Source organism: Salmo salar, chromosome 01 (assembly GCF_965601325.2).
Source record: "Salmo salar chromosome 01, fSalSal1, whole genome shotgun sequence".
Classification (NCBI taxonomy): Eukaryota; Metazoa; Chordata; class Actinopteri; order Salmoniformes; family Salmonidae; genus Salmo; species Salmo salar.
In genome coordinates, this window is record NC_138291.1 from 90,870,622 (window position 1) to 90,890,390 (window position 19,769).

The 19,769-nt window shown below is 44.7% G+C and overlaps 1 protein-coding gene across 1 annotated transcript in view; it reads right to left on the reverse strand.

Moving 5' to 3' along the window:
* Positions 1–2,402: 2,402 nt before the first annotated feature.
* The window catches only part of LOC106609741 (heparan sulfate glucosamine 3-O-sulfotransferase 6), a 30,474-nt gene continuing 13,107 nt past the window's right edge, over positions 2,403–19,769 (reverse strand). The window contains exon 2 of the mRNA XM_014208722.2: positions 2,403–3,745. Within this exon, the coding sequence (XP_014064197.1) occupies positions 3,127–3,745 (619 nt within the window). The 3' untranslated portion in view covers positions 2,403–3,126. The remainder of the gene's footprint in view (positions 3,746–19,769) is intronic.

A 19,769-nucleotide genomic window follows, 5' to 3' on the forward strand; every position in this document is an offset into this window, starting at 1 on the left:
ATACTGTAAATGAGACACCAAATTAATGAGGTACAAACCAAAAACAGTAAGTACAGTGCCAGTCAAAAGTTTGGACACATCTACTCATTCAAGAGTTTTTCTTTATTTTAACTTTTTTCTACATTGTAGAATAATAGTGAAGACATCAAAACTATGATCATGTAGTAACCAAAAAAGTGTTAAACAAAACAAAATATATTTTAGATTTGAGATTCTTCTAAGTAACCACCCTTTTCCTTGATAACAGCTTTGTATACTCTTGGCATTCTCTGAACCGTCTTCACCTGGAATGCATTTCCAACAGTCTTGGAGTTCACACAAATGCTGAGCACTTGTTGACTGCTTTTCCTTCACTTTGTGGCCCAACTCATCCCAAACCATCGCAATTGGGTTGAGGTCAGGTGATTGTGGACGCCAGGTCATTTGATGCAGCACTCCATCACCCTCCTTGGTCAAATAGCCCTTACACAGCCTGGAGGTGTGTTGGGTCATTGTCCTGTTGGTGTATCGCTGCAGATTGCTGTGGTAGCCCTGCTGGTTAAGTGTGCCTTGAATTCTAAATAAATCACAGACGGTGTCACCAACAAAGCATCCCCACACCATCACACCTCCATGCTTCACGGTGGGAACCACACATGTGGTGATCATCTGTTCACCTACTCTGCGTCTCACAAAGACATGTCGGTTGGAACCAAAAATCTCAAATTGGGACTCATCAGACCAAAGGACAGATTCCCACCAGTCTAATGTCCATTGCTTGTGTTTCTTGGCCCAAGCAATATTTTCTTCTTATTGGTGTCCTTTGGTAGTGGTTTCATTGCAGAAATTCGACCATAAAGGCCTGATTCACACAGTCACTTCTGAACAGTTGATGTTGAGATGTGTCTGTTACCTTAACTCTGTGAAACATTTATTTGGGCTGCAATTTCTGAGACTGGTAACTCTAATGAACTTATGCTCTGCAGCAGAGGTAGCTTTTGGTCTTCCTTTCCTGTGGCGGTCCTCATGAGAGCCAGTTTCATCATAGCACTTGATGGTTTTTGTGACTGCACTTGAAGAAACTTTAAAAGTTCTTGAAATTTTCCATATTGACTGACCTTGATGTTGTAACCGTTAAAGTAATGATGGACTGTCATTTCTCTTTGCTTATTTGAGCTGTTCTTGCCATAATATGGACTTGGTATTTTACCAAATAGGTCTATCTTCTGTATACCACCCCTTCCTTGTCACAACACAACTGATTGGCTCAAAGAAGGAAAGAAATTCCACAAATGAACTTTTAACAAGGCACACCTGTTAATTGAAATGCATTCGAGGTGACTACCTGGTGAAGCTGGTTGAGAGAATGCCAAGGATGTGCAAAGTTATCATCAAGGCAAAGGGTGGCTACTTTGAATAATCTCAAATTTAAAATGTATTTTGATTTGTTTAACAGCTTTTTGTTTACTACATGATACCATATGTGTTATTTCATAGTTTTGATGTCTTCACTATTATTCTACAATGTAGAAAATAGTAAAATAAAGAAAAACCCTTGAATGAGTAGGTGTGTCCAAACTTTTGACTGGTACTATATATTAGTCTGAAGGCCAGTAAAGATAAGGGTCCACGGACCAATATCACAGACCAATATGAATATCCTCATGCATATATATGATAAATCACACGTTAAGTAATATTTTACAAATGTGTGATAGAGACCTGGGGCCGACCCTGGTCTAAATCACCGTGACACAGGGACATGGTAGGTATAAGCACATATCCCAGAGCCTATAAACTAAACAGGCAGCTATTGATTCTGCTCAGCCATCTTCCTTCACCCCGGGTCCCGGAGGTTAAGATTGCAATATTAATGGATTCTCTAGAATAGGGAGTATATTTGTGTCCCAAATGGCACTTTATCCCCTATATAGTGCACTACTTTTGACAATAGCTCTGGTCAAAAGTAGTGCACTATATAGGAAATAGGGTGCCATTTGGGAAGGACCCAGGGAGTGTGTCTGGGCCTGGGCGGCTCCACTGGCCAACGCCGCAGCACTGGAGTGGTCAGCAGTTTATGATGGTGAGGCAGGTCAATGGGGAATCAGGGGTCAAAAATGGCCATCCCAAAGGTCTCCAATGACCCCGGCCAATTGATTGCTTACACATCAGAAAGCTTCCTCTCTGCATTAACTTCACATTTAGCCCTGGACACTACAGGGCCAAATGACCCACACCACCCTCTCTACCTCCCCTCTCTCTACACATCCTCTGAAAGAATGTGGTCTGACGTGACTGAACAGTAGATCATATGGTGTGGATATTTCATAGAAATGTATTTTATACTGAAATGTTGACTTATTTGAAATACAGAAGTAGAAGATATAACATTGTAATTTGATAAATGATGCTTTCCAGAAATGTACAGTCAGAGCGGTACAGTTTATTAGTTTGGTTTGAAACAAAAACACAATGCAGAAAACCACAGATACACATATAGGATATATCACAATTCTCAATAGCATAACTCTTGCAACATAAATAATAGCAATTTTACAGCACATAGAGTAAACCAATAATATATATTTTTCCCTCAAAAAAGCACATTGTCCAGCATTTATCCCAGCATTTATCCCAGCATTTATCCCAGCAATAGTCTTCTGTTAAAAAGAATGTCACCTAAACATTGTTGGGGTTGCATTTTAAAACTGGAAAATGGGACAACAGTAAATAATTTGTGATTACTAAAATTATTCAAGAAATGCACTTGGCTTATTGTAGTCTAGCTTATTTAAATAGTATTAGCATATTCGGGATTCATTTCTCAGATAAAAAGATTTGTCAGGCTCATGGAGCAGTTTTGTCAGAATATAAAAATGGTATTACATTGTATGGACACAACAATCATACAAGAAAAATCACATCTGTTATTCAAGGAGTTTTAATCCCTTTCTTTAAAACCAAAAGATACTATCAGTCTCTCCCATGGTTTGGTTACATTGGCAGCACAACTCTAGCCTGTTCCCGCCAGTCCCAGCCGAAGTCACGAAGACCTGTCATCTGGTAAAACATCAGGTTGAGTGGCCAGTACAGGGCCTGTCGATCCTCTGGAGACCCATGTCTATTCTCTATCCCATCCCATTTCCATCAGTCCCAGCCAAAGTCATGGCCTGTCATTTGGTAAAACTTCATATTAAATGGCCTATAGAACTCCCTGAGCCTGAGCAGCACCTCTGGAGAGATCTCTGGATGAGGCCTTCCCTTAGACTTCCCCAGACAGCGTGGCCTGCTGCTCCCCTCAGGCTTCTTCAGGCAGGGGAAACCCTTGGTCTGATTGAAGTAGAAGTGTTTGTCTGTGACCAACCTCTTCAGCCCCAGGAAGTCCTGCACCCTGCCCATCTCCCCGGCCGGGTCCGTCACCAGCCGCTCCCCGCTGACGAAGAGGAACTTCGAGAGGGGGAAGTAGCGCAGCCAGTTCTCCAGGTGCTTGGCGTAGATCCCGATGCGCACGGCACTCCAGGAGGTGTCGATGAGGCCCGTGGTTGAGTTCCGGAAGGTCAGGCTCTGGAAGGACGGAAGGCCGGGTTGTTTCGACAGTGTCTGGGTGTAGTCGGACACAGCCCGGGTCACAGGATCTCGGACCACCACAATCAGCTTGGTGTGATGACTCAGGGCGAAAAGACGGCGAGGAGCCTCCTTGGTGACGAAGTAGCTAGGTGTCTTCTCCATAGTGATCTGGCTTTCCAATGTCCGAGGCATCAGGTTTCTGAGAGGAGAGGAGAAGACAGGAGAGGAGAGGAGAAGAGAGGAGAGGAAAGATTTGATTAGTGGTTCCCAAATATTTGGCAAACGGACCCACCAAAAGCTTCTGGAAATTTCTTGTGACCCATGAAGTAAACAGAAATCTTGTTTCTATGTACCCAGTCTCAATCCTAACCTCCTGCATGTGATGCAACAGACTTGAAGACCTTTGAAACCTGGCTTGTGTCATAAACATGACCAGATCTGCGTCCCAATCTATATTACAAATTGTGACAACATATTAATATTCCTTGTGTTATTGGAGTGTTCTGATCGTCTCTTTGATGCTCTGCAACCTTGAGAGCTTCTGATTTAGCTTTGTAAGTAGTTGGTTAGGTCTGTGATTACATCAATATAAACACCTACATTAGACGCTGGCCTCGCTGAAATGCATGTCAGATGGAAAGGAAGTTAATGAGTGGGTGCTTAAGGCAAACCACAAGGCCATAATGACCAGTGAAAAGTAATTTCCTCAGGACTTCCTCCTCCTTCACAAGGCTGTTGGAGGCTGGGCTGAGAGCTGGGCTGAGTGCTCTCTCCCCCAGGCTGCCTGGACACATATACTACACCATGTACTGTGTATTGTATACCACTGAAGCTGCAAGAAACTCCCCAACAGACTAGCAACAGTCTGATTCTGCTTTAGCCAACAAAGGAGAAATAGACTGACACCAAGGTTGGCAGTAAAGGCTCTGATTGTGAGATGAAGGACAGCTATTAGTCTCCAAAAATGTGTCCTTTCACAGCTGGAACCATATGATGGAACACTATCTAAAGTGGATTACCAGAAGTTTCATTTTAAAATACAAAACAGGAATCCTTCCAACTTTCCTCAAAAAAAGATCCCTTCATTTAATTTAAAATGAGGGGATTCAAATCTCACGGCGGGTTTATGTTTTAGAAATCCAAGCATGGAGGAATGTTCCAAGTCTTCAGAAAATCCCTCATTTAATTTCCACGGATGGTTCCCCCCTGTTGCGTAGCTATGTGGTAGAGACTGAGGCTGGGTCTCAAATGGCACCCTATTTGCTATGCAGTGCATTTGGGCTATGTTCAAAATGAATGCAATATATAGGGAATAGGGTGCCATTTGAGACACGTCCTGAAGGCTGCCGTTGACGTGGTTGTTCTCTGGTCTCTAACTGCAGGGCTCTGGCCTGAGCTGTGTGGGGAACAAACTCCTCTCTGATCCAAATCTGATGTCCCCCACCACAAATGTGCCATGGGGCTAATACTGAAAACACGACATATGTTTTTACAACAGATCACCTCTTTTTTCCCTACTACAGCCTCGATATGAGGGGATACGAGGATCAGGCATATAGAGAACACATATACTACAGTAATACACCATGCAAAAAGAAGATTATGAATGTATTAGGTTTTTGGTATTCATCTCAATGTGATCTTCTGGTTCCATAAAGACATTAAAGAAATAAAAACAAACAATAATGTAGAAAACATTTATTTGGCTCACCCAACTAGGCCTGTAGCATGTTGATATTAATATTACAACATAAGAGGTCATCAAGTGACACAGAAAACATCAAAGAACAACATCTCCACTTGGATCCAGCTTTTCTACGCATTCATCTCCAGGGGCCTCTCTCTCCTGTCTTCCTCTTTGTTCTGAACGACTCCCACAGTGGCCGATCAGTTACATAGGACAGCATTGTGCCACGTTTCTATACTTTATATAAAGGATATAAAGGAAGTGACACTTTTCTTTACAACTACTACTACAACCCACTACAACTAAATAATTCTATTTATTTCATTTTATGATTTTGCTCTTTGTTCTTTTTACAGTGATCATTTTGGCCTGCCATATAGAGGTGCCAGTCTGTTTGTGCAGTGTGTACTCAGCAGTAAGTGGATGTTTAATTCTGGCCAATCAGGCTAATGGGATCCATGCTGGACCTGTCCCAACTTCCATTGATATCATATTTACATTCTGGAACACAGGCCTGTAATCACAGAACTCTGTAGGACTCTCTGGCTATAACACAAACCCTAAAAGGAGGCCACACACTAGAGAGAGAGAGGGAGGGAGGGAGGGAGGGAGAGAGAAAGAGAGAGAGAGAGGGGAAAGAAAACACATTAACCTGGTCAGCCTTATCTCGCAAGATTAAAGCGAGACTATGTACTAGAGTGTATACCACTTCAACTGTTGTGTTTGTTCTTTATCAGATGCTGTTGGTCTTTGTATGGTTTCCAAGGGTAGCCAGGTTAGCGGAGGCTAGCTAAGCGACTTGCTGTTGGTTTTGATCACACCTTAGCCTAGCGGTAGCGCTGTTAGCATCTGGAGCAGGAATGTCGGTGTATGTTTATCTCCTTAGACCTGCTGCTATCAGCAGCCTGCAGTACTCACTGTATGGGTGGCCCTCAGCTCTATTAGGCCCTATTTTAAAAGACCTCAGGTTAATAGGCTACTGTTTACGACCGTATTGTAGTGACTGAACTACTACCTGTGTGTCAATGTCATCTCAAAAACAAGGTGAAAAGATGACGAGCTACACACTAATTCTGGAAACATCATATTTACTTAATTGTTTTTTGTTCTAAGTAGGTGACCCCTCATGAAAAAAAGACTACTGAATTACTACACAAAACCTATTCGTGCAGTAGTGATTATGTAGAGACTTGTAGGGATTGTGTAGTGAATGTGTTGTATATGCACTACTCAAGTAGAGTTTTGTAGTGTTCAGTAGGAAAAACAGTAGTGTTTACAGTAGTAATCAGGTAGAGATTTTTACTACTTGATGTTGGTAATAAATAAGTAGTCACAACACTACCGCCAGACTACACCGTCTTTTCACGACCACAGAAGAAGACAAAACAGGAAGTAGTTGGTTGTTGTTAGCGATCTACTGTTTTTGAAAATTCAGAATGTAATCATCTTCCATCCTTTGTCATCCTGTCTTTCATAGCCCTTATGCTGGCACCATCTGTAAGCTTAACTTTCCTTTATGTTTTATGAATACTTTCATGTCGTTGTTTAGCCATTTATATAACCACATCAAAAAGATTGCTAGTCAAAATTGTCTTGTGTTTACTAGCCATATTGAAATGTAGCTATGTAGCCTCTGTTTTCGCCATGCGAGCTAATAGGTATGTGTGTTTGTATCAGTGGAGGCTCCTCAGGGGAGGAAGGGGAGGACCATTATCCTCAGTGAATTTCAGAAACATGTAAATAGTGAAACGTTTAAAACGTTTTTAGATAAAACTCTACTAAATATGTTCACGTCACCAAATAGTTGATTTCAAACACAATGTTTTGCAATGAAGGTCTACAGTAGCCTCAAAATCACTCTGTAGGGTAGCACCATGGTGTAGCCGGATGACGGCTAGTTTCCGTCCTCCTTTGGGTACAATGACTTACGTAGGAGGCTTATGGTTCTCACCCCCTTCCATAGACTTACACAGTAATTATGACAACTTCCGGAGGACATCCTCCAACCTATCAGAGCTCTTGCAGCATGAACTGACATGCTGTCCACCCAATCAGAGGATCAGAGAATAAATATAGTACTTCAGCAAGCTAGCACTGCAGTGCAGTGAAAGACAATAGTTGAACAGTTTTTAACAAATTACTTTTCTTCAAAAATTAAGGAGAAGCGACCGAGAGAGAGATATTTAGTATTTTTTTCACTTAGCAAATGCAGCTAGCTAGTTTAGCCTACTCAAACAACCAGCTCAAACAGAGAGAGATACTGTGTTAGCTAACTGGCTATGGCTATCCAACACTGGAACTTTTGGTTTTATAAATGTATTGCCACCGGCACCCGCCAGTGTAACTGTTAAACTCCTTGGTGACTATACAATGTACTGCATGATTGTAGCGGATTTACTCATGCGTTAGTTCTAGTAGCTATGTTGACTGACATTATACAGTGGTGTAAAAAGTACCCAATTGTCATGCTTGAGTAAAAGTAAAGATACCTTAATAGAAAATGACTCAAGTAAAAGTGAAAGTCACCCAGTAAAAAATACTACCTGAGTAAAAGTCTAAAAGTATTTGGCTTTACATATACTTAAGTATCAAAAGTAAATGTAATTGCTAAAATATACTTAAGTATTGAAAGTAAAAATAAAATTATAAATCATTTCAAATTCCTTATATTAAGCAAATCAGACTGCACCATTTTCTTGTTTTTTTATTTATGTATAGCCAGGGGCACACTCCAACACTCAGACATAATTTACAAATGAAGCATTTGTGTTTAGTGAGTCTGCCAGATCAGAGGCAATAGCAATGACCTTTTCCTGTCCTGCTAAGCATTCAAAATGTGACATGTACTTTGGGTGTCAGGGAAAATGTATGGAGTAAAAAGTACATGATTTTCCTCAGGAATGTAGTGAAGTAAAAGTAAAAGTTGTCAAAAATATAAATAGTAATGTAAAGTACAGATACCCCAAAAACTACTTAAGTAGTACTTTCAAGTATTTTTACTTAAGTACTTTACACCACTGACGTTATAATATGGTGACAACAATGTAGGTAGCGGTTATGATATGAGGATTTGGCTTGGAAAGGTTTTTTCGCCTGGTCACAGACAGCTGACATGTTGTGCACTGAAGTCCACAAGTGAAGAGATAAGGTGAGAGGAGGATAGCACGTAGATGCGAGAATAAATTATACAACGATCAAAGGGATGCTGTATGTACAGTTGAAGTCGGAAGTTTACATACACTTAGGTTAGAGTCATTAAAACTTGTTTTCAACCACTCCACAAATGTCTTGTTAATAAATTATAGTTTTGGCAAGTCGGTTAGGACATCTTCTTTGTGTATGAAACAAGTAATTTTTCCAACAATTGTTTACAGACAGATTATTTCACTTATAATTCACTGAATCACAATTCCAGTGGGTCAGAAGTACACTAAGTTGACTGTGCCTTTAAACAGATTGGAAAATTCCAGAAAATGATGTCATGGCTTTAGAAGCTTCTAATAGGCTAATTGACATCATTTGAGTCAATTTGAGGTGTACCTGTGGATGTATTTCAAGGCCTAGCTTCAAACTCAGTGACTCTTTGCTTGACATCAGGGGAAAATCAAAAGAAATCCGCCAAAAATTGTAAACCTCTACAAGTCTGGTTCATCCTTGGGAGCAATTTCCAAATGCCAGAAAGTACCACGTTCATCTGTACAAACAATAGTATGCAAGTATAAACACCATGGGACCACGCAGCCGTCATACCTGTCAAATCCTGACCATAGTAAGATGTTATTTTCTATGGTAGAGTAGGTCAGGGCGTGACAGGGGGGTGTTTTGTGTTTTTCTATATCTATGTTTAGTTCTAGTTTTCTATTTCTATGTTGGGTTTTTTGGGGATGATTTCCAATTAGAGGCAGCTGGTCCTCGTTGTCTCTAATTGGAGATCATACTTAAGTAGTGATTTTTCCACCTGTGTTTGTGGATAGTTATTTTCTGTTTAGTTATCTGTTACCTGACAGAACTATTGGCTGTTTGTTATTTTGTCTTTAGTATTCTGAGTTAAAATAAATATTCACTATGAGCACTCAACACACTGTGCCTTGGTCCCCTCTCTACGACAGCCGTTACAATACCGCTCAGGAAAGAGATGCGTTCTGTCTCCTAGAGATTAACGTACTTTGGTGCGAAAAGTGCAACTCAATCCCAGAACAACAGCAAAGGACCTTGTGAAGATGCTGGAGGAAACAGGTACAAAAGTATCTATATCCACAGTAAAACGAGTCCTATATCGACATAACCTCAGCAAGGAAGAAGCCACTGCTCCAAAACCGCCATAAAAAAGCTAGACTACGGTTTGCAACTGCACATGGGGACAAAGATCTTACTTTTTGGAGAAATGTCCTCTGGTCTGATGAAACAAAAATAGAACTGTTTGGCCATAACGACCATCATTATGTTTGGAGGAAAAGGGGGACGCTTGCAAGCCGAAGAACACCATCCCAACCGTGAAGCACAGGGGTGGCAGCATCATGTTAATAACATCTTTCTATGGTCAGGACGTGACAGTACCCCCCCAACCAAAGGTGCGGACTCCGAAAGCACCTAAACAAAAACAACAACAACCCCCCCCCCCCCCCAAAAAGGGAGAATAACTCATGTCTATGGCGGCTCTGGTGCAGTGCGCATAACCTTCTCATCCCGCGGATCCTCCAGCAGAGGAGGCGGCTCCGGTTCGGGGCGTAACCCCCGCTCCGTCCGCTGATCCCTCTGTTTTTGTGCCACCGGACCGTGGATCGTCGTCGGAGAAACCCGACCGTAGATCATCGCCGGAGGCTCTGTACTGCAGACCGCCGCTGGAGGTTCTAGACTGCAGGCCACCGCTGGAGGTTCCGGACTGCAGGCCACCACTGGAGGTTCCGGACTGCGGACCGCCGCTGGAGGTTCCGGACTGCGGACCGTCTCAGGAGGTTCCGGACTGTGGGCCGTCTCAGGAGGTTCTGGACTGCGGGCCGTCTCAGGAGGTTCCGGACTGCGGGCCGTCTCAGGAGGTTCCCGGACTGGGGACCGTCGCTGCAGGCTCCATGCCATGGATCATCACTGCAGGCTCCGCGCCATGGATCACCACTGGAGGCTTTGTGCCATAGATCATCACTGGAGGCTCCGGGTCATGGATTATCACTGGAGGCTTCATGCCATGGATCATCCCTACAGGCTCCGGGCCATGGATCATTCCTACAGGCTTCTTGCCATGGATTATCACTGGAGGATCCGGGCCATGGATTATCACTGGAGGCTTCGTGCCATGGATCATCACTACAGGCTCCGGGCCATGGATCATAACTGGAGGCTTCGTGCCATGGATCATCACTGGAGGCGTCGGACCATGGATCATCACTGGAGGCTTCTTATGTGGAGCCGGAACAGGTCTCACCGGACTAGGGGACGTTGTCGGAAGCTCTGGACTGGGAACTGTCGCCGGAAGCTCTGGACTGGGAAGGCGCACTGGAGGCCTGATGCGTGGGGCTGGCACAGGTGGCGCCAGACTGGTAACACGCACCTCAGGGCGAGTGCGAGGAGCAGGAACAGGACACACCGGACTGGGCAGGCGTACTAGAGACCTGATGCGTGGGGCTGGCACAGGTGGCGCCAGACTGGTAACACGCATCTCAGGGCAAGTGCGAGGAGCAGGCACAGGGCGTACCAGGCTGGATAGACTCACTGGAGGCCTGGTACGTGGGGCAGGCACACAGCACACTGGGCTGTGAATACGCACTGGCGACACAGTGCGCATCACCGCATAACACGGTGCTTGCTCATTCACTCGCTCCCCACTGTAAGCGCGAAGAGTTGGCTCAGGTCTCCAACCTGACTCTGCCAATCTCCCCGTGTGCCCGCTGCCTCTCATGCTTCCCTTGTTGCCGTGCTCTCGCTGCCTCCACCTGTTCCCATGGGAGGCGCTTTTCTTCTGCCCCTAATTCCTCCAAAGCCCTGGATATACTCCTCCTTATCTCCTCAATAGTGACGAAGAGGTGAACCAAACACTAACTCAAAGACAATCTCCCACAAACCCAGGTGGGAAAAACACCTACTTAAGTATGATCTCCAATTAGAGACAACGATGACCAGCTGCCTCTAATTGGAGATCATCCCAAACAAAACCCAACATAGAAATACAAAACTAGAACATGACAACATAGAAAAACTAAACTAGAAAAACCCCCTGTCACGCCCTGACCTACTCTACCATAGAAAATAACATATTTCTATGGTCAGGACGTGACACTAATGCAGTACGCCACAGGATGTTTTTGTGCTGGTCAAGGGCAGTCAGGTCTGGAGTGAACCAAGGGCTATATCTGTTCTTAGTTCTACATTTTTTGAATGGGGCATGCTTATTTAAGATGGTGAGGAAAGCACTTTTAAAGAACAACCAGGCATCCTCTACTGCCGGAATGAGGTCAATATCCTTCCAGGATACACGGGCTACGTCGATTAGAAAGGCTTGCTCGCTGAAGTGTTTTAGAGAGCGTTTGACAGTGATGAGGGGTGGTCGTTTGACCGCAGACCCATTACGGACGCAGGCAATGAGGCAGTGATCACTGAGATCCTGGTTGAAGACAGCAGAGGTGTATTTAGAGGACAGGTTGATCAGGATGATATCTATGAGGGTGCCCATGTTTATGGATTTAGGGTTGTACCTGGTAGGTTCCATGATAATTTGTGTGAGATTGAGGGCATCTAGCTTAGATTGTAGGACGGCCGGGGTGTTAAGCATATCCCAGGTTAGGTCACCTAACAGTACAAACTCTGAAGATAAATGGGGGACAATTAATTCACATATGGTGTCCAGGGCACAGCTGGGGGCTGAGGGGGGGTCTATAACAAGCTGCAACAGTGAGATATTTCTGGAAAGGGGGATTTTTAAAAGTAGAAGCTCGAACTGTTTGGGCACAGACCTGGATAGCATGACAGACCTCTGCAGGCTATCTCTACAGTAGATTGAAACTCCACTCCCTTTGGCAGTTCTATCTTGGTGGAAAATGTTGTAGTTGGGGATGGAAATTTCAGAATTTTTGGTGGCCTTCCTAAGCCAAGATTCAGACACGGCTAGGACATCAGGGTTGGTGGAGTGTGCTAAAAGCAGTGAAAAAAACAAACTTAGGGAGGAGGCTTCTGATGTTAACATGCATGAAACCAAGGCTTTTACGGTTACAGAAGTAAACAAATGATAGCGCCTGGGGAATAGGAGTGGAACTGGGGGCTACAGAGATTCAAGGCATAATGTACAGACAAGGGTATGGTAGGATGTGAGTACAGTGGAGGTAAACCTATGTGTTGAGTGACGATGAGAGATGTTTCGTCTCTGGAGGCATCAGTTAACCTAGGTGAGGTCTCTGCATGTGTGTGGGGTGGGACGAAATAACTATCTAAAGCATTTTGAGCGGGACTGAGGGCTCTACAGTGAAATAAAACAAAAAAACCTAGACAAGACAGCAGTAGACAAGGCATATTGACATTAGAGAGAGGCATTAAGCAGTCACAGGTGTTGATCAGGAGAGCTAAGACAACAACGGGTAAATGGCGTTGAATGGGCAGAGCGGGTCAGTTAGGTACGTACAGGACCTGAGTTTGAGGCTGGGGCCGACAGATAAACAAAATGAAGTACTGTGTTATTGAAACAGTCCATCAACTGTCAGCTGTGTAGCCGAGTGATCATAGGGTCAAAAGAGTAGCAATAGGTGAGTCAGGGTGCTGTTCGGTAGTCACTACTACGCTAGGCGAGCAGGGGACACAGCATTCAGAAAAGCTAGCGGGTTTGTCATCATGGGGTATTGTGTGTAGATTGATGAGGAACATTTTTAATTTAATCCATTTTAGAATTAGGTTGTAAAGTAACAAAATGTGGAAAAAGTCAAGGGGTCTGAATACTTTCCGAATGCACTGTAACTACAGTTAGAAACTTGAGGAAATATCATGTGCAATAGTCTAGTAGGGACACAGTAGTGAGACAAGAAGATGTCAGCAGTGATTTTGAATATGCAAACAGTAGTAAATGTTTCAATAGTAATCCAAAAGGTTTTATGTATGGAATAAAAAAGGATCAGGAGCAATTCAGTAGTGATCAGTAGTGACACAACACTACAGACACAGATGGCAGTAGTTATTCAATAAGAATTGAGTAGGCATACAGCAGTAATCTGTATGGGGGAATACTTTTTTTTACAGTATATCGTGTTGTATCATTTTGACTATATCACAATATTATTTTTGTGCTAGTTGGCTTTACATTCACCAAAACTCTAGTATTTTTAGCCAATTTGTTTTCAGCACTTTAATGACTGATCAAAACCCTCTGAGCAATGTATAATGAAAAAGGTCGGAAACAAGGCCCGAGTCCCAAGTAGAACGGGTCAAGTCCAAGTCGTGCTTTCTAAGAGCAAGTTGAGTCACGTTTATTCAAGTTAAAAAAATCTGTACATGCAATGACTTGTTCAACTACTGTCATGCCCTGATCTGTTTCACTTGTCCTTGTGATTGTCTCCACCCCACTCCAGGTGTCACCCATCTTCCCCATTATCCCCTGTGTATTTATACCTGTGTATATATGTGTTTGTCTGTTGCCAGTTCGTCTTGTTTGTCAAGTCAACCAGCATTTTTCTCAGCTCCTGCTTTTCCAATGGTGAAAGTGCCATATCATACAAAATAAACAACTACATTTACCAAATATACACTGGCAATAGCCCAAAATAAATTGCCTCTCTATCAGGCTTAACCTGTTCTATCTGAACAGATACATGTAGAGGGCAAGACTGCACAGCCTATGTGATGTTTACCAATAGTGAAATATGTAGTGTTCACCAGTAGTGAAATATGTAGTGTTTACCAGTAGTGAAATATGTAGTGTTTACCAGTAGTGAAATATGTAGTGTTCACCAGTAGTGAAATATGTAGTGTTCACCAGTAGTGAAATATGTAGTGTTTACCAGTAGTGAAATATGTAGTGTTTACCAGTAGTGAAATATGTAGTGTTTACCAGTAGTGAAATATGTAGTGTTTACCAGTAGTGAAATATGTAGTGTTCACAAGTAGTGAAATATGTAGTGTTTACCAGAAGTGAAATATGTAGTGTTTACCAGTAGTGAAATATGTAGTGTTTACCAGTAGTGAAATATGTAGTGTTTACCAGTAGTGAAATATGTAGTGTTTACCAGTAGTGAAATATGTAGTGTTTACCAGTAGTGAAATATGTAGTGTTCACCAGTAGTGAAATATGTAGTGTTTACCAGTAGTGAAACATACCAATATATCACTCATTACTACATAAATCACTGCTGTTGTACTACACATCTCAATAGCAATCAAGTAGTAAAACCAGTAGTAATTCAGTAGTACTTTTTCATGACTGAAGCTCACTCGTAAAACACAGCATCTGGGCATTAACGTGTGTGTGTGTCGTGTTGTACAGTATAAAGCTGGCCCCCTCAGGTACAGTAAACGCAGTGGCCATTAGAACTGGTCCAACAGAGGGTTGATTTCACAGTGCTCCAGTCTTTTAACTCTTGATTTCACAGTGCTCCAGTCTTTTAACTCTTTATTTGTCGTCCCAACGTTATCTCTCCTCTCCTCACTGGGTCATACAGTAAGAGCCCATGTGTGTAAACACAGGACAGGAGTGTTGATTTAAAAGGTGGCCTCACTCTCAGAGGGGCACACATTGACACACCCACCAAACACACACACACGCACATGAATGCACACACAGCCTCACTCCCTGATGCAGGAGCAGTAAACACTCTACACTGCTACCAGCGGCACAGGATACTCCCACATCTGGTAGCAATGATCCTCTCTCTCTGTGTGTGTGTGTGTGTGTGTGTGTGTGTGTGTGTGTGTGTGTGTGTGTGTGTGTGTGTGTGTGTGTGTGTGTGTGTGTGTGTGTGTGTGTGTGTGTGTGTGTGTGTGTGTGTGTGTGTGTGTGTGTGTGTGTGTGTGTGTGTGTGTGTGTGTGTGTGTAAATCTTGGTACCAGAGTGTGTGTGAAACAGAGTTGCAGAGGATATGAGAGAAGTGTTGCTGGTCCCTGGGTAGGGAGTGTTTTCCCTGCTGGTCCCTGGGTAGGGAGTGTTTTCCCTGCTGGTGTTTTCCCTGCTGGTCCCTGGGTAGGAAATGTTTTCCCTGCTGGTCCCTGGGTAGGAAATGTTTTCCCTGCTGGTCCCTGGGTAGGGAGTGTTTTCCCTGCTGGTGTTTTCCCTGCTGGTCCCTGGGTAGGAAATGTTTTCCCTGCTGGTCCCTGGGTAGGAAATGTTTTCCCTGCTGGTCCCTGGGTAGGAAATGTTTTCCCTGCTGGTCCCTGGGTAGGAAATGTTTTCCCTGCTGGTCCCTGGGTAGGAAATGTTTTCCCTGCTGGTCCCTGGTTAGGAAATGTTTTCCCTGCTGGTCCCTGGGTAGGACGTATTTTCTCTGCTGGTCCCTGGGTAGGAAGTGTTTTCTCTGCTGGTCCCAGGGTTCAGACCCTGTATGCTGTGATCTGTGTAACTTTAGTCTGGGACCCTCGCCAGACCCCTCTGAGAGAGGATATGGGCCTTTCCGCCCTGAAGGTCAGAGGCAGACACTTTTGATTCAGTGGATGAGACCACCGGGGCCATGGGCATGCTTGTAATGCAAGATGTCTTAAGCTCAGCCTCTCTCTCTCTCTCAGGGATACTTCCATAGGAGATTGTAAATTATGAGTACACACAGTGTCCAGGAATGTTGAGAAGACTTTCTGTACTCAATTTCCATCACTGGGGGACTGTATTTCTGTCACTACAAGTTCAGTGTCATCTGCAGGGTTAAACACACTGTGACATCATGAGTTTAACCCTCTGTCCCATGCTTTTCACTCAATACTCTGCTACTCTGCAGAGAGAAAGGCTTGTTATTACTGGGAAGAAAGAATGAAGGCTTCAGGAGTTCAATTATTAACAGGCATCGGTCAATACTGAAGCCACTTTTTCAAAACTCTTCACACAGTCTGCATTTTCAACATGCATCTTGGCCAAACAGTTAATCTCACCTCCAAAACTCACTCAAACCACCAAAACACTTCATACATGTTGTCATGTCCTGACCAGTATAAGGGGTTATTTGTTATTGTAGTTTGGTCAGGGCGTGGCAGGGGTGTGTTTGTTTTGTGTTGTCGGGGTTTTTGGGTATTGTTCTATGTTTTTGTATTTCTATGTTCTTTCTATGTTGTGTATTTCTTTGTGTTGGCCTGGTATGGCTCTCAATCAGGGACAGCTGTACTTCGTTGTTGCTGATTGGGAGCCATACTTAGGTAGCCCTTTTTCCACCTGTCTTTTGTGGGAAGTTGTTTTTGCACTGCTGTATTTTAGCCTGCAAAACTGTTTATCTGTCTTTCATTTTCATTTTCTTGTTTTCCGTTAAGTGTTCAATAAAAGTTATTATGAGCATTCACGTACCCGCTGCATTTTGGTCCAATCCTTACGACGGCCGTGACAGAACTTCCCACCACAAACGGACCAAGCAGCGGGGTAAGGAGCTGGAGAGGAGCTATCTGGAGTCGTGGACTTGGGAGGAGATTCTAGCCGGAGAGGGACCATGGAGGAAGGCTGGAGAGGACCGGGAGTGTTATGCTGGAACACGGCTGGCATGGAAGCCTGAGAGGCAGCCCCAAAAAATGTTTTGGGGGGGGGCACACGGGTAGTTTGGCTGGGCCAGGGTTGAGCCCTAAGCCAACTCCCCATGCTTACCGGAGGCAGCGTGGTACTGATCAGGCCCCGTGCTATGGGGTGATGCGCACGGCGTCGAGGCCGAGCATCCACAGGCCGGTGTGCTCGGTGCCAGCGTCCCGCATTTGTCAGGGGGAAGCGGGCACCCAGCCAGTAAGGGTGGTGCCAGTTCTGCGCTCGAGACCGCCAGCGCGCATCCACGGCCCAGTGTCTCCTGTCCCGCTCCCCGCCTGCCCGGGGCGGCCCAGCGGGCCTCCGCCGCCCCGCCCAGGCCCGGCGTCGCCCAGGGTCGCCGTCCCGCTCCTCGCCAGCCGGGGTGCGTGCCGCTGGCCTCCAGTACCAGCCCCACGCACCAGGCCTCCAGTGCATCAGCCCAGTCCAGTTTGTCCTGCTCCTGCTCCTTGCACTAGCCCTGTGGTGCGTGAAAATAGTCTGGTGGCTCCTAAGCCAGCCCCACGCATCAGGCCTTCAGTGCGCAGCTCCAGTCCAGAGCTTCCGACGACAGTACCCCGTCCAGAGCTTCCGACAACAGTACCCCGTCCAGAGCTTCCGGCGACAGTTCCCCGTCTAGAGCTTCCGGCGACAGTGCCCCGTCTAGAGCTTCCGGCGACAATGCCCCGTCTAGAGCTTCCGGCGACAGTTCCCTGTCCAGTGTGTCCGGTGACGTCCTACAGTCCAGAGCCTGCAAAGATGGCCCACAGTCCGGAGCCGACAGAGACGGCCCACAGTCCGGAGCCGACAGAGACGGCCCACAGTCCGGAGCCAACAGAGATGCCCTACAGTCCAGAACCGGCGCAGCCAGAGTCGCCCTTCAGTCCGGAACCGGCGCAGCCAGAGTCGCCCTTCAGTCTGGAACCGGCGCAGCCAGAGTCGCCCTTCAGTCTGGAACCGGCGCAGCCAGAGTCGCCCTTCAGTCTGGAACCGGCGCAGCCAGAATCGCCCTTCAGTCTGGAACCGGCGAAGCCAGAGTCGCCCTCCAGTCCGGAGCTTCCAGAGTCGCGCATCAGCCCGAGGTCTCCAGCGACGCGCATCAGCTCGAGGTCTCCAGCGACGCGCATCAGCCCGAGGTCTCCAGCGACGCGCCTTAGCCCTGAGCCTTCAGCGGGGGTGGACAGGTTAGGTTGGGGACTAAGGCCGGAGCCTGAGCCACCTCCGTGGTAGGAGGATTGGGGAGGGGGGGTGTTGCACAAGAACCGTCGGTGACGGTGGCCATCCTCCCTTCCCTCCCCTGTAGTTTTGGGGATTTGTTTTGTTGTGGGTTATTGTTTTGTTCGTTTTTGTTTCAGGTGCACCCAGGGTCTGCACCTTGGGGGGGGGGGGGGGTACTGTCACGTCTTGACCAGTATAAAGGGTTATTTGTTATTGTAGTTTGGTCAGGGCGTGGCAGGGGTGTGTTTGTTTTGTGTTGTCTGGGTTTTGGGGTATTGTTCTATGTTTTGTATTTCTATGTTCCTGCAAAACTGTTTAGCTGTCGTTCGTTTTCTTGTTTTTCCGTTAAGTGTTCAATAAAAGTTAGAGCATTCACGTACCCGCTGCATTTAGGTCCAATCCTTACGACGGCCGTGACACATGTCTCAAAATAAGCTCATTCGACCATAACACTGGCAAACAATTCTCACTCAGAAAGCATACATTGTCACTTTGACACAATGACCTAAAAAACACTAACAACAGTGATTTTTCACATAAATCAGTATTTCATTATAGAATAACACCTTTCACTTTATTGACTGTAGTAAAGTATATGTAACAAGAATGAATCAGAAATGCAGAAATTTGCTTCGATAGCCTTTATTTTTTTTATGTATCTTTGCATATAGTAATTTACTTGTGAAAAATAAAAAGTTGAAACAAAAAACAAATTCCTGAAATTCCAGGGCTGCAATAATAACGACAAAAAAACCCCCATCAACAACATGTATAGTATAATCACTCATACTGTACAGTACTGTGAGGATTCTAGTTCTCATCAACATATGTAGTATAATCCCTCATACTGTACAGTACTGTGAGGGTTCTAGTTCTCATCAACATGTATAGTATAATCACTCATACTGTACAGTACTGTGAGGGTTCTAGTTCTCATCAACATGTATAGTACAATCACTCATAATGTACAGTACTGTGAGGGTTCTAGTTCTCATCAACATGTATAGTATAATCACTCATACTGTACAGTACTGTGAGGGTTCTAGTTCTCATCAACATGTATAGTACAATCACTCATAATGTACAGTACTGTGAGGGTTCTAGTTCTCATCAACATGTATAGTATAATCACTCATATTGTACAGTACTGTGAGGGTTCTAGCTCTCATCAACATGTATAGTGTAATCACTCATATTGTACAGTACTGTGAGGGTTCTAGCTCTCATCAACATGTATAGTGTAATCACTCATATTGTACAGTACTGTGAGGGTTCTAGCTCTCATCAACATGTATAGTATAATCCCTCATACTGTACAATACTGTGAGGGTTCTAGTTCTCATCAACATGTATAGTATAATCACTCATACTGTACAGTACTGTGAGGGTTCTAGTTCTCCCTCTGTCCTGCATTTGGCCACAAGTTCTCAGCAACATCACATCTTATGTCTTCTCTGGCGATGCATCTTGGAAAGTATCTTCTGGAATGTCTAATCCAACCCTGGCAGTCTTCAGTAGAAGTGTCTCCACACCCCACATTCATGGCATCCAGTAAGGACATCTGGTCATGTGGATGATGGTCATAAACCTTCCACCTCCACGCAGAGAAAAACTCCTATATGGGGTTTAGGAAGGGGGAGTATGGAGGCAAGAATAGTACTGACATCC